The sequence below is a fragment of the Oryctolagus cuniculus genome, chromosome 9, assembly GCF_051225735.1.
Source record: "Oryctolagus cuniculus isolate XC-2025 breed Fujian yellow rabbit chromosome 9, ASM5122573v1, whole genome shotgun sequence".
NCBI lineage: Eukaryota > Metazoa > Chordata > Mammalia > Lagomorpha > Leporidae > Oryctolagus > Oryctolagus cuniculus.
Window position 1 is genome coordinate 77,660,947 of NC_142875.1, and position 14,267 is coordinate 77,675,213.

The 14,267-nt window shown below is 42.2% G+C and overlaps 1 protein-coding gene across 6 annotated transcripts in view; it reads left to right on the forward strand.

Annotated features, from left to right (window-relative positions):
- SPART (spartin) overlaps positions 1-4,360 on the forward strand; it is a 29,936-nt gene extending 25,576 nt beyond the window's left edge. For 4 of the 6 annotated variants that reach the window (XR_016212937.1, XM_008273554.5, XM_008273553.5 and 1 more), the window contains 3 exons: positions 1-159; positions 237-327; positions 3,417-4,360. Coding sequence is in view for 3 of the 6 variants with exons in the window: in XM_008273554.5 (XP_008271776.2) it covers positions 1-159; positions 237-327; positions 3,417-3,696 (530 nt within the window). In the remaining 3 variants the exon portion in view is untranslated. The remainder of the gene's footprint in view (positions 160-236; positions 328-3,416) is intronic. The other 2 variants (XR_016212936.1, XR_016212938.1) reach the window with 1 other exon arrangement.
- The last annotated feature ends 9,907 nt before the right edge of the window (positions 4,361-14,267 follow it).

The window sequence follows — 14,267 nt, forward strand, 5'->3', positions numbered from 1 at the left end:
TTGATGGAGTCTGCACAGTAGCAAACTGTGTTGGAAAAGAACTAGCTCCGCATGTCAAGAAGCATGGCAGCAAACTCGTGCCGGAATCACTTAAGAGAGACAAAGATGGAAAGTCTACCCTGGACGGTGCTTTGGTTGTTGCAGCAAGTAGTGTTCAAGGTAACAAACAGGCCTAGAATTTTCACTCTGAGAGTCTGCTTTGGGCTAGATTTACTGACTTTTAAATGTATTTGCAGGATTTTCTACTGTCTGGCAAGGATTGGAATGTGCTGCAAGGTGCATTGTTAACAATGTTTCAGCAGAAACTGTACAAACTGTCAGATACAAGTAAGTGGAATTTTATCATTTTAATGACTAAAATTTTTGGAGCATTTGTAAAAATCTATCAAGAGTTAAGATGATTATATAGTTGTTTTTGTTTGTAGCTGATAAAAATGTTTTTCAGTATTTTTCCTAAGGAAATTACTATTTTAATATAATAGAATTCCTGTAACTTTGCTTTAAATTAATTGTTATAAATATTTATCATTATTGAATAGTTTCTGTATACCTTATTAACAACATGTTTTTGAAGAGTGATATTTGCCTGAAAAATTTTGAATTATAATTAAACTGTTGTACCTCTTATTAGCATTAGCCTAAGCTGTATACGTGGGCTATTGAATTATGTTACATCTTAATTTGACCCTAATTGCCACTATATTTAGGCAATTTAGGCCTTCTGACAGAAAAATTGTTTATCCTAGTGGATGCCTTATGGCTCTTATGAGACCTGTGTCTAGTTTATTCCTACTAAGATAACTACTCTCTTAGAAGAGCCGTGATTATAGGAAGAGCTAGGCTTAAACAATATCTCAAAGCACCACAAATCCAGGAAATAACAGAAGCACTTTATTACGGATCCACAAGAGCAGAGGGATTTCCACAAGGGCCAGTGGGAGTCAACCAGTAGGAAGGGTGGGGAGACAAAGAGACATGAGAGAGAGAAGGGTGAGAGGGAACCTATCAGACTATACCTGCATTGAGGTGTTTGGGCATTACCTCTTTGGCTTTCCAGTGCAGGGCATGGATTTTAATTTAAAGAAAATATACACAAGGGGAGAAATTAGTCTTATGACTCTATAGTGTTGACCATTAGGTTTTGCCATGTCATTGGCTGTGCAGCATGTTGGATTTTAAGACAGTATCATTAGATACAAGTGGGCTTTATCACAACCAACCACACAGGGAGGGAAAGATGATAGGATACTACTGGATTTCAAACAACTTACGTTAGGCCTGAATGTGAATGCCAAGGCAGCAGCAAATAAATTTTGACAGGTAGTATTAAAGATGAAATTTAAAAAAGAATCTAACATTTAGCTCTTCATTCTTTCTACCTGCATATACTCTCTACACAGTACTACCGGAATCAGGTCTAAAAACTAAATCTAGTATGAAGGACCTGAGTTGAGTTTTAGCTTTGAATTAGTTTGAATCTTACTGAAAAAAGTAGAATAATATTAATTTTAATGGTGTTCAGTACTCTAGGTTGTGTTAGTTTTTCATTCGTTGACAACATTTATTTCATGTTTAAAAAGCCTGTCAACCATTGCCCTTGGTAGGTTTCTATATTCAATCTGGTTTTCCAGATAAATTCTCCAGCACTGTCCAACATCATGTTTTTAGATTCCCTTCCATCACAATATATTACCTTGGCTTAGGAAATACTAGCATAATTTCCATCCTAAATTGGTCTGGTCTGCTTCCTCTTGGGCATGATACTTTTGAGTCAAAGCAAGATGGTACATCATCTTGGAGTGTCAGTTTTACATTCACACTTTTATCTTACTTTAGGTTCAGGAACATGAGGACAAACAAGCACAGTGAAAAGTAATAAGTAACTTTAGACCTGCTATACTTAACTGCAGTGTAGTAACTTTTAAATAATTCATCTCTCTTCTGCATAGCTTCTAAATTTCACCTTTTGTTCCATTTTAAATTATTTAAAGGAAAATAATGTAACATCAGGAAGCTAGACCTTAGAAAAGATCCTTTCTGTTTCTCAACCAGCTTACAGCTTATTTCTTCACTGTTTCCTCTGCTTCCTTCTTATAATCTTAGAATTCAATAAAATAAATTTGGTGATGCTATTCGTTTGCTGCAATTTTGTTTGTTGATTTCAAGGTAAAATATAAATACATTAGTTTCATGTACAGTACCCTTCTTTAAAAGAAAATATTTATTTTTTGCAAGGCAGAGGGAGACATTTTCTCTCCGCTGGTTTACTCCCCAGAGTAAACTGATAATAAGACCATTTATCAGTTACGATGATTTTAGTTTCTCCAATGAAAATTTTCTGTTAACTTTTCTGGAAGAAGAGGATTTAAAAAAAAAAAACAACCTTTATTATGACTTACATTTTATTTATTTTTTAAAGAGTTTATTTATTTATTTGAAAGTCAGAGCTATACACAGAGATCTTCCGTCTGCTCGTTTAGTCCCTAAATGGCCACATCTGCCAGGGCTGGGCCAGGCCGAAGCCAGGAGTCAGAAGCTTCTTCCAGATCTCTCACATGGGCACAGGGGCCTGAGCACTTGGGCCATCTTCTGCTGCTTTCCCAGGCACATTAGCAGAAGCCAGATCAGAAGTGGGGTGTCTGGGTCTCGAACCAGTATCCACATGGGATGCTGGTGTCACGGGCCTTAGCTTTACCACTGTGCCACAACACCGGACCCTCACATGCTGTTTTTACAAAAGGAAATAACACAGCTTTGTCACAGTATACTTGCTTTTCTTCTTCTTCTTCTTTTTTTTTTTTTGAAGGCTTTTATATAATGAATACAAATATTCATATGTGCAGCTTTTAGGGATATAGTGTTTCTTCCCCCCATTCCTACCCACCCACACCACTCCCATCCCACCTCCCACTCCTTCTCCCATTCCATTTTCCATTAAGATTCCTTTTTAATTGACTTTATATACAGATGATCAATTCTATACTAAGTAGAGATTTCAACTATTTGCACCCACACGGACACACAAAGTATAAAGTACAGTTTGAAGACAAGTTTTACCATTAATTCTTTGTAGTACAACTCATTAAGGACAGAGATTCAGCATGGGGAGCAAGTACACAGTGACTCCTGTTGTTGATTTAACAGTTGACACTCTTCTTTATGACGTCAGTGATCACCTGAGGAACTCCATTGGTTTCTAGACAGGGCCATGGGCAAAGTGGAAGTTCTCTCCTCCCTTCATCCTCCTTTGATGGCCCCTTCTTCACAGTATGCTTTCATTCTCTACCAAACTGAAAACATAAGACTTGCTTTTGCTTTCAGGGATAAGACAGTTGTCATATTTCTTACTTAATACTAATTCAGAAAGCCTTATTTTATATTTATAATTCCATTGTACTTTAATATTTCTTTCAAAGATATGGGCATAATGCAGGAGAAGCTACACACCATGCAGTGGATTCGGCCATCAATGTTGGTGTAACTGCCTATAATATTGACAACATTGGTATCAAAGCAATGGTGAAGAAAACTGCGAAACAAACAGGGCACACGCTCCTCGAGGACTATCACATAGTTGATAATTCTGAGAAGGAAAATCGAGAAGGAGCAGCAAATACAACGAGAGAGGAGAAAGATGAGCAGACGGAGGGTACAGAGAAGAAAGAGGCAAAGAAGAAAGTGGCAAAGAAGAAATAAATGCTGGATGTGCTCAGGATCACCTATACCAAAGCCTTATTAGATGGAGGGAATTTTGTTAAATAGGCAGATATGCAGTTCCCCACAGAGTAACTGGTATTTTTAAAATGTATTCATCTACAAAATGACTGTCATAAATTTATGGCATGTATTCTATATACAAGGAAAATAATCAGTATTCTTGCATCTGACCTTTAGAAATATGCAGTGATATTCTCAGTAAGTTTATTTTTTTTCCTAAATGTGGCTAAAATATTTTTGCAGTTAAACCTAATAATGCTTATGCTATAAACCTCATTAAAACCAATGTTAAACTATTTTTGTATGTCTTATCGCCAGAAAGCAAAGTAAGAAATTATATATTTACATAAAATTTGGCATTTAGTAACCATAGATCTATTTATACTGGTAAGGAATGACTTAAAATATTGTCTCTTTTTGCACTAATTGTGGATTTTTTTAAATGTTTGTTAGAATTTTCAGCGTGTAAGCTAAACAAAAACTGTGAACCTAAATTAAAAGAATTAACATAAATATTTTAAAAGACTTCCATTATAGGGAAGACTTATCATGAAAAATAAAGTCCTATATTATTTGGTAGCTTACCTATTTGTTGGGAAATGGGATAATCATTTTGATCTAAAATAAATACAGATAGACCTTTGTCTTTTGGCTTGAGACTGACATTAGGAGCATAGAGATTATTATCAACCTAATTAGATTAAAAAGTACTTTAAGGAATCATAGCTTTTGTTGGTTTTCCAAAATGCCAAAACTTTAAAAATCTAAACAGGATTGAGTTTACAGATGGTAAATTTATTTTTATTTTGGGATTCAGTTTATCTTAAACCAGTTATTAGAAAAGAAAAATCTCTGGCCGGCGCCGTGGCTCAATAGGCTAATCCTCCACCTTGCGGCGCCGGCACACCGGGTTCTAGTCCCGGTCAGGGCGCCGGATTCTGTCCCGGTTGCCCCTCTTCCAGGCCAGCTCTCTGCTATGGCCAGGGAGTGCAGTGGAGGATGGCCCAGGTGCTTGGGCCCTGCACCCCATGGGAGACCAGGAAAAGCACCTGGCTCCTGGCTCCTGCCATCGGATCAGCGCGGTGCGCCGGCTGCAGCGGCGGCCATTGGAGGGTGAACCAACGGCAAAGGAAGACCTTTCTCTCTGTGTCTCTCTCTCACTGTCCACTCTGCCTGTCAAAAATAAAAAAAAAATAATAAAAAAAAAAAAAAAAAAAAGAAAAGAAAAATCTCATTCATAATCAAGATAAGGAATTTGAGCACATTAGGCTTAATTTGTTCTGGATATGCTTTTTTTTTTTTTTTTTTTACTTTGGCTGAAGCCAGTATTCACAGATCTTTCCAAACATGTGAGTGAATACTCAATTGCAGTTTATTGTTGTTTGCTGATTTTTTAAAAGATTAGGATTGGTTTTCATAGTTACAGTCCCTTCTAATTTCTGAACTTCTAGTAGCTACTTAAATTTGTTAGACTTTATTTGAAACTGTCTAATGAAAGCACTTTGCAAATAAAATACTCCCTGAGTTGTGTGGCCTAAAATGTATTCACGGGCTTGTGTTTTGGGAATATTGGTGGAGCCTTTTCCTAAAGCCTAGGATTGGTAAATGGCCTCCAGTCAGTCTCTGCTTTTTTCAAGTCTAAGAAATGAAAGGACAACTAGTAGAATCTAAAGTTAAACAAGTACCTTAGACCAAAGGTTAACAGCTAACCAGCTGGCTACCTGTTTTTGTAAAATTGGTGGAACACATCTGTTTACATATTGGCTGTGGCTGATCTCTAGGATAGCATGAAAATTGAGTTGTTATGTGGCCCAGAAGCCTAAAATTCTTAACTGTTTGGCCCTTTACAGAAAAAATATGCTGACCCCTGCCTTAAACCGAAGAAAATGGACTTTTCCCATCATTTCACTGTGTCACTAAGAGATAGACTTCTAAAGAAAATTTTCTATTGTGTAATAACTGATACATAAAATAATTGGATATGCCACATAAGGTTAAGGTATGAAGCATAATAAAATTAATTTTTAAACTCATCACCCAACTAAAGACTTAGAAAGTTGCTGATACATATATGTATGCTGCTTCTCTAGTTGTCTCTCTCTCCCCACCATTATTGTTTATTGTTCCTTTTCTTTTTTCCAGTCACACATATATATTCTCTAAACGTAACTGTTTCATTTTGTAATTTTAAAGCCTTATACATTATAGTATTTTACTGTCAAGTCTTATTCACCTTCTTTCTTGAATCTGTGCTTCGAAGTCATTTTTGTTTGCCTGTATGTTTGTTTAGTTCCTGTACTGTGTGAATTAAATAGATTTTCCATTCTGGGTGTGTGGTAACTGCAGGCATTTCCATTCTTGAGATATGAACCTCAAAGGTTTGCTGTGTTTTGCTTTGTGATGGTTCTTTGCCCCAGCCTCTGGTAGTTCCCTCAGATACATGCATTGGTCGGTCAGTACTCTGCTGCAGAATCTCTGTGCAGCTGTCCTCGCAGTATTTGCTCTGCAAGGTCTGACTGATTTGTCCCAGTCTCGTCAACCGAAGGAAACCACCAGCCTCTGTGTCCTCTCTGCTCTGTGGCTTAAAGGGTTGCCAATTTTAGAGCTAGCCTCATTTTTTCCCATTTGCCAAAGATTACTGTCCCTCATTACCTAGGGTGTTATGTTTTGAAACCATGACTCATATACTCTTTTCAGCTTTTTAATTATTGCAGGCAGGAGAAAAAATTAAATTGCTTTACTCCATCTTGGACGGAAACAAAAGTTAATAGTTTCTGTAGTGGTTGACATTTACTTTATGCTTGCCTTTATTCTTGATTTCCTATTAACAAATCCTTTTAAGAAATACTTTATTCAGCTTATCCATTAGTTTTGTCAGCAAGTATTCAATTTCACTTTTTTTTTCTTAAGATTTATTTATTTACTTGAAAGGTAGAGTTAAGGAGAGACACCTCCCATCCACTGGTTCACTCCCCAGATGGCTGCAACAGCTGGAACTGGGCTGCTACAAAGTCAGGAGCTTCTTCTAGGTCTCCCATGTAGGTGTCAGGGACCCAAGGACTTGGGCCTTTTTCACTGCTTTCCCAGGCATATCTGCAGGGAGCTGGGTTAGAAGTAGAACATCAAGGACTTGGATCAGGTGGCGGCTTTAGCTGCTATGCCATCATGCAGGCTCCACCATTTCTTTTCTTTAAACTATTCATTTGATTGTGAGTTACCTTTTCACATTTAATAGCTAGAAAAAATTTTGCTGAGTACAGCTTCTGTTTGTATTAGGGTTCCCTAAAGAAACAGAACCAATAGGATGTGTGTTTTTGTGTGTGTATACAGAGGTTTATTATAAGGAGTTGACTCAAAATTATGGAGGCTGAGAAGCCCCAAGATTTGCAGTTTCCACGTTGGAGACTCAGGAGAACCGATGTCTGCAAAAGACCGATGTCCCAAGTCAAGCAGTTGGGCAAAGTTCCCTCCTATTCTGATGGTCAGCAGTTTTGTTTGTGTACTAGTCCAGACTGCAGTTGATGAGATGAAGGCCGCCCACATTAGGGAAGACAGACTATTTTACTTAGCTGTCGATTCAAATGTTAATCTCACCCAGAAATAGTCTACTGGAAAACCATTTCTCCATCCAAAACATAAAAACCTTTTTTAAAATTTAACTGCCTTTTTAAATTTTTTTATTTCCCTCTGCTTGGATGGCAGGGAGACAAAGAACTCTCGTCTGCTGGTTTACTCCCGAAAATCCCTGCAACACCCAGTGCTGGGTCAGACTTAAGCCAGAAGCCTGGAATTCATATGGGTGGCCGGGACCCAAATACTTCAGCCATCACTGACTACCTCCCAGTGTGCACATTAGGAAGCAGGACTGAAACAGAGAAGGTGGGATTCGAACCTGATACTCTGAAGTGGGAAGTGGATGCCTCAAGCAGCATCTTAACTGCTATATCAAAATTCCATCTCTACTCACAGCACTTAGCACACATGGGGCAACTCTCCAGTGCTAGAAGATACCAACTGGGTGTCCTGTAATTCAGGTTGACAACTACTGAGAGTTAGTGCTGACCCATGGATTGAGGACTGAGTCCAACAAGACTGTCCCTGACTTCACATGACAATCACAAATAGTGTTTTCCCAGGTTATACTCTGCCCAAGATGACAAATCAGTAGTTCCTACGATCCACTTTTCAGGTTCAATAATTTGCTACACTGACAGAAAACTCAGGGGAAGTTAACATTTACTTGTTTATTATAAAGGATACAAATGAATAGTCAGATGAAGAGGTACAAATAGGCTGGAAGGGTCCCATATAGAGGGGTTCTGTCCTGTATTGGTTGGCTATGCCACTCTCCAAGTATATGAGTATGTTCATCAATCCTCTGAAGCTCTCTGAACCCTGTCATTTGGAAATTTTATGGCGATCTCATTATAAGGAATGTAAGTCATTGGCCATTGGTGATTGGCCCAATCTCTAGCCCCTTTCCCCTGTCTGGAGCTTTGGGAGTACCATATAAGCCAGGTAGAACCTGAAAATTTCAACATTCGGATTGGAGATTTTTTGCTTGGCAGTTTTTAGGGACCATCCCAGTGTTGCTACTGGCAAGTCTGTTGTGATCTCTGTTTTTGTTTGAGAGACAAAGAGAGCTCCCATCCACTGGCTCACTCTCCACGTGTCTGCAACACTCAGGGCTGGGCCAGGCTTAAGCCGGGAGCCAGAAACTCAATCTAGGCTTAACGTGTGGACCGCAGGGACCTAACTGCTTCAGCTAGCACCAGCTGCCTCCTAGTGTACACATTAATGGGAACCTGGCATTGAGAGCCCAGCCGAGACTCCATTGCAGACACTTCATTATGGGATGCTGGTGTTTAAAGCCACTTTTTTTTTTTTTTTTAATTTTTTTTGACAGAGTGGACAGTGAGAAAGAGAGACAGAGAGAAAGGTCTTCATTTGCCGTTGGTTCACCCTCCGATGGCCGCCGCGGCAGGTGCGCTGCGGCCTGCGCACCGCGCTGATCCGATGGCAGGAGCCTGGTACTTATCCTGGTCTCCCATGGGGTGCAGGGCCCAAGTGCTTGGGCCATCCTCCACTGCACTCCCTGGCCACCGCAGAGAGCTGGCCTGTGAAGCCACTTCTTAACTACAAGGCCAAATGCATGCTCTTGAAAGTTCTAGGCTTCTAAGTATGTGGTTGGTTTCTCTGGCAGTCAAATCAATCCTCCAAGAGTCACATGATTAACTCAGATGAGGTTGAAAAGGACTTAACATGAATAACAACATCCCATTACTTGGGAAATTTTGTATCAAATATCGCTGTCATAGAACAAAAATGTTTGCTCAAAGGTCTGGGTACCCTATAGCCTAGACAAGTGGACAAAACTCAGCATTTTAGCCCAGTTTTCATTATCTAAGAAACCTGCCATGATTTGAATATGTTCACTCTAAAATTTATGTTGAAACTTAATCCCTGATGCAATAGCATTAAGAAGTGGGCTCTTGAGGATTCATACCTCATAAAAGCATTGGTGAGATAGGCCCTTTTGCCTTTCTGCTTATGATGCACAGCAATTAGGTGCCATCTTAGAAGCAGAGACAGAGCTGTCATCAGACACCAAACCTACCAGCTCCTTGACTTTGTGCTTACAGCCTCCAGAACTCTGAGAAATATCTGTTCTTTAGTCACCCAGGCTCAGGTGTTTTATCAGCACAAATTGACTAAGACAAGGATCTGTTGCTTAATCTCTGCGTAATTCTTTGAGACTCCACAGACGTAACAGTGCTTGGAAAACATTTCTCAATATTTACTTCTCTTAGGGTTCTTCCTCACTTTCCTCTACAGGCTGCCCGACTCGTACACCATACTGAGTAGTTTTCTGGGGGTCCCTCCAGGCTTTAGAAATAGAGATAGATGATGGAGCAGGAACAGAATCTTTAGATCAACTCTTTGGTTCCTTGTTTATGTGAATGAGAGCAGGTCCTGACCCCTGCTCCACTGAGAAACTTCCCAACCCCTGCATTCTTCCTCAAAACCAGCCAAACCTGCCCAAGGTCTGAAAGCCTGTGCCTGCTCGAAGAGCCTGCACAAACCTGCTTAGCCCGACCCAATACCCACCCACCCACTAGAACTGAAAGCAGCCCTGACCTACTCTGTAGAACTTCGCTTCCACCCTCTCTCAGGTTTGGCTGTTGAGGTTGTGGTCCATCTGCTCTCTGCCTTGTTCCTGCACTCCTAACAGTTAGTGCTAAAACCTGGGAGGGTTTCAGAAACCAGCCCTCTCACCCCTCCTGGTGCCTGAGTCTCACACAACTTGTAGGCAGTTGGGGGAAACTTCTCTCTCCACCTGGTGGACAGCTTATCCTGGCCTGCCCTATGACAAAGCTCTGATACCTTCTGGGTGATGACCAGGACTCTCTCCTCTTGATTTTTCCTTCCTCTCTGCAGCAGACTGGGGGTAGGGACCACGAGTTGACCATGATCATCTAGCTCTCGTGGTGCCCTTCATCTCCAAGGGAGACCCCAGCCACACTTTCCCCAGCACAGCTGAACTCCTGCCCAAGATCTCCCACCCTTCTTTCCTTCCTTCCTTTTTTCTAATTCTGCCCCTTCCTCCCTGATCAACCTGATTAAATCCACCCTTACCTTTTCCTCTTTCTGCTCTCATGAACTCCACCCGGAAACCACTTACTAGATCTCTCCACCACATGCCAACCTGTGGACTAGGTAGACATGGGCCTCTGTCTCCCCAAGGTGCCTGGGGCAGACCGGAGTCAGCTGTTCCCTCTCCTTTTTCACCCTTTGGGGGTCTGATCTGGGGGAGCTCATCCCATGTCCTAGACTAGGGACACCTGTCCCAAATATTTCTCCCGTCAAAAGATTCCAGTTGCAGCTAATTCCTCCCCAGGGGACACCTTGGAGCAAGCCGGAGTCCCCGACTTGGGCCTTATCATTGCCTGTTCCATGGGTTCTGAAATCTCACATTCCTACTGACTTGCCCCTGCCTGACTCCTAAAATACCTGTCAGCCTTGGACCTGAAAGGGAAGATAAAACTGAATCAATTTTCTTCTGTACTACATCTTGATTTCAGTATAAATCGGAGAATGATTCCCTGTGGCCAGAATTCAATGCTTTCGATTTCCAAATTCTTCACGACCTTGACAACTTTAAATAGAGAAAGGGCAAATGGCCAGTGGTGCTTTATGTTCAGGTCTTTTTCTTCCTCTGAGGTTGATCCTCTCTCTGTAGCTCTTGTTTCTCATTTCAAGTTCTCATGGAGGATAAAGGCCTGAAACCTTCTATCGAAGCCTCTGCCCCACTGCTCCTCCTCACACCCTCTGCAATCCTGACCTGGCTGAAGACCCTCCACTGTATCACCCCCAGGGCCCTCTCTGTCCCACACTTAGCACATCACCTGACTCCACTTGATCCCCTTCCCTCTTTTTTTTTTTTTTAAGAATTTATTTATTTATTTGAGAGGTTAAGTTATAGACAGAGGGAGAGACAGAGAGAAAGGTCTTCCTTCAATTGGTTTACTCTCCAAATGGCCGCAACGGCCAGAGCTGCGCCGACCCGAAGCCAGGAACCAGGAGCTTCTTCCCAGTCTCCCACACGGGTTCAGGGGCCCAAGCACCTGGGCCATCTTCTACTGCGGTCCAAGGCCACAGGAGAGAGCCGGATTGGAAGAGGAGCAACCAGGACTAGAACCCGGTGCCCATATGGGATGGCGGCACTGCAGGCGCAGGATTAACCTACTGCAGCACGGCGCCCCCTCCCCTTTCTTTCACCAGCTCTTGAGGACTACAATCCCAGCCAGTTCTCCCCCTGAAGGAAGTGGTCAAAGTGGAAGGTCCACTCAGGGTCCATGTCCTTTTCTCCTTAGCAGACTTTAGTCAAATTGAGGAAGGCTTAGGCTTATTCTCACAGAACCCCTCCAGATATCCTTTACCTACAGTTTTACTTGGCAGGGCCTCTATCTCATTCTTTCCTCCACTTTAACTCCAGATAAATTAGAGCACGTTTGGCATGCTGCCTAACAGCACATAGATGATTTACAACACCAAGCCCCAGATAATAACCCAGGGGCCGCTCAGGTCATCCCTGGGGCCATTCTTATCCTGGATTGGACATACCAACCCAGAAACCTAGGGATATGGGCCAGAGACCACATGATTTCCTGCCTGTTGGTAGCTGTGGATAAAAATGGCCATAAGAAGGTCAGCTATGACAAGCTTCATGAAATCACTCAGGGGCCCAAAGAAAACCCCACTCTCTTTATATTGAACCTTACAGAGGCAGAGGTAAAACCTATCAACATGGGTCTCAATTCCAGAGAAGGACAGTTGTTTTTTTTGTTTGTTTGTTTGTTTGTTTTGACAGGCAGAGTGGACAGTGAGAGAGAGAGACAGAGAGAAAGGTCTTCCTTTGCCATGGGTTCACCCTCCAATGGCCGCCACGGCCAGCGCACCGCGCTGATCCGATGGCAGAAGCCAGGTGCTTCTCCTGGTCTCCCATGGGGCGCTGCACTCCCTGGCCACAGCAGAGAGCTGGCCTGGAAGAGGGGCAACCGGGACAGAATCCGGCGCCCCAACCGGGACTAGAACCCGGTGTGCTGGCGCCGCAAGGCGGAGGATTAGCCTAGTGAGCCGCGGCGCCGGCTGACAGTTGTTTTTACATCTCCAATTTATATCCAATTTGGATCTGGATATCTGGTCTGGTGCAAACTCTGAAAGTTGGAGGATGGTCCACAAACCCTTCAAAAGAACCTCATCTGTGCGGCTTTTCATATCTTTAACAATAGGGATGAAGAACCAAAGATTCAGGAGAAAAATACAAAATTAAAGTATCAGATGCTTGCCTCTCTAATCCAAACCCCTAACCACAAGGCAAGTCTCAGACCTCTAGGAGCCTGATTTCAATGTGGCAATGGTACTGGGCTAAGACCTGTCCTAACCCAAGGCCTCCTACTAAATCATGTCCCAACTGCAGACAGTGGGGACACTGGATGATGGACACCCTCCCCATCTGGGACAGTCACCCATTCTGCTGGCTCAGACACAGGATATCTCATCTCTGTTAAACTTAACAGAATGAGGCCTGGGTTCAGTAGCCCTACAGCAAATGAGTTCACAGATACGAGGTTGATAAGGACAGTGGCAAGTGTATATGTTTTAAATGCATATTGTGGCCCACTCCTTCTTCCATCTGTTTCAGCTTTTGGCTTAGAGGGCCTCATTGAAACACCATACAAAACTCCTTTACATTGCTCATCTGGAGATATTACCCTCCTACACTCCTTTCTTGCACTCCCCAATTTCCCCACCCCTTTTTGGGGCAGAATACTCTCACCAGTTAGGAGCATTTGTCTCTGTTCCTACAGGGGACAAAACCTGTATTTGTCCTCCATATCAAGGTCTTTCCCATACCCACCACTTCATCTCAGGCCCCTTCCCTCCCTTTCATTTTTTCTTTGATCAACCCTGTAATTTGGGATGTCCCACCCCGTGATCACCACCTACCATACTCCTATTCACACCTCCCTAAGGGATTCCACAAAAGCTACTGTTCCTCAATACCCTTTAAGTAAGAAGGCCATAGAGGCCTAAAGCCAGTTATATATTGCCTCCTTCAGGGCTGTAGCTTTGTCCCTACTCACTCACCTCACAACTTCCCATAAAAAAAATTGGGTGGCTCCTTCCAACTAGTACAAGATTTCAGATGCGTTAACTCTTCTGTTCATCACACCTAACCAATCATTCCTAACCCCTATATCCACCTCTCCCAAATACCCCCCAAAACTTTTTTCTCCATTTTGGACCTAAAGGATGGTTTATTCATGATTCCTCTCAACCCATCCTCACAACCCTCTTTGGCTTCACCTGGTCTGACCCTGATTCCCACCTCTTCCGACAACTTACCCAGATTGTTTTACCCGAAGGTTTCTGATATGGTTCCCATTACTTTGGACAGTCCCTCCAAGCAGACTTAGCTTCTATCAGTCTTTTATCCAGCACCCTTCTGTAATATATTGATGAACTTCTACTCTGTAGCCCCTCCCAAGAAACCTGTCCTCAGCATACCACATGTATGTAAAATTTGATAGCTAATAAGGGCTGCAGGGTATTTCAGAAAAAGGCTAAGCTAATATCTACTTCTGTTACCTTTCTGGGGCTTCTTATGACATCAGACACTTGAATAATTCTTCTGGCCCCAAAATAGGCAATACATTCCCCTCCTTTCCCACAGAGTGGGACCTCCTCTCTTCCTTAGGACTTGTGGGATATTTTCACATCTGCATTCCAAATTTCTTCCTTATTGCTAAACCTTTCTATGAGGTTACCAAAGGTGATCTAAATGAACCATTACAAGAGACCTCCTTCCTAAAAAAAAAAAACATTTCAAACTCTAAAAAATGCTCTTCTATAACACTCACCCTCAGCCTTCCTAACCCACATAAACCATTCCTTCTCTTTATTCATAGTTCTAAGGGACAAGTACTTGGTCTACTGGCCCAGATGGCAGGAGACTCTATCACCCCTGTGGCCTACTTCTCCAAGCA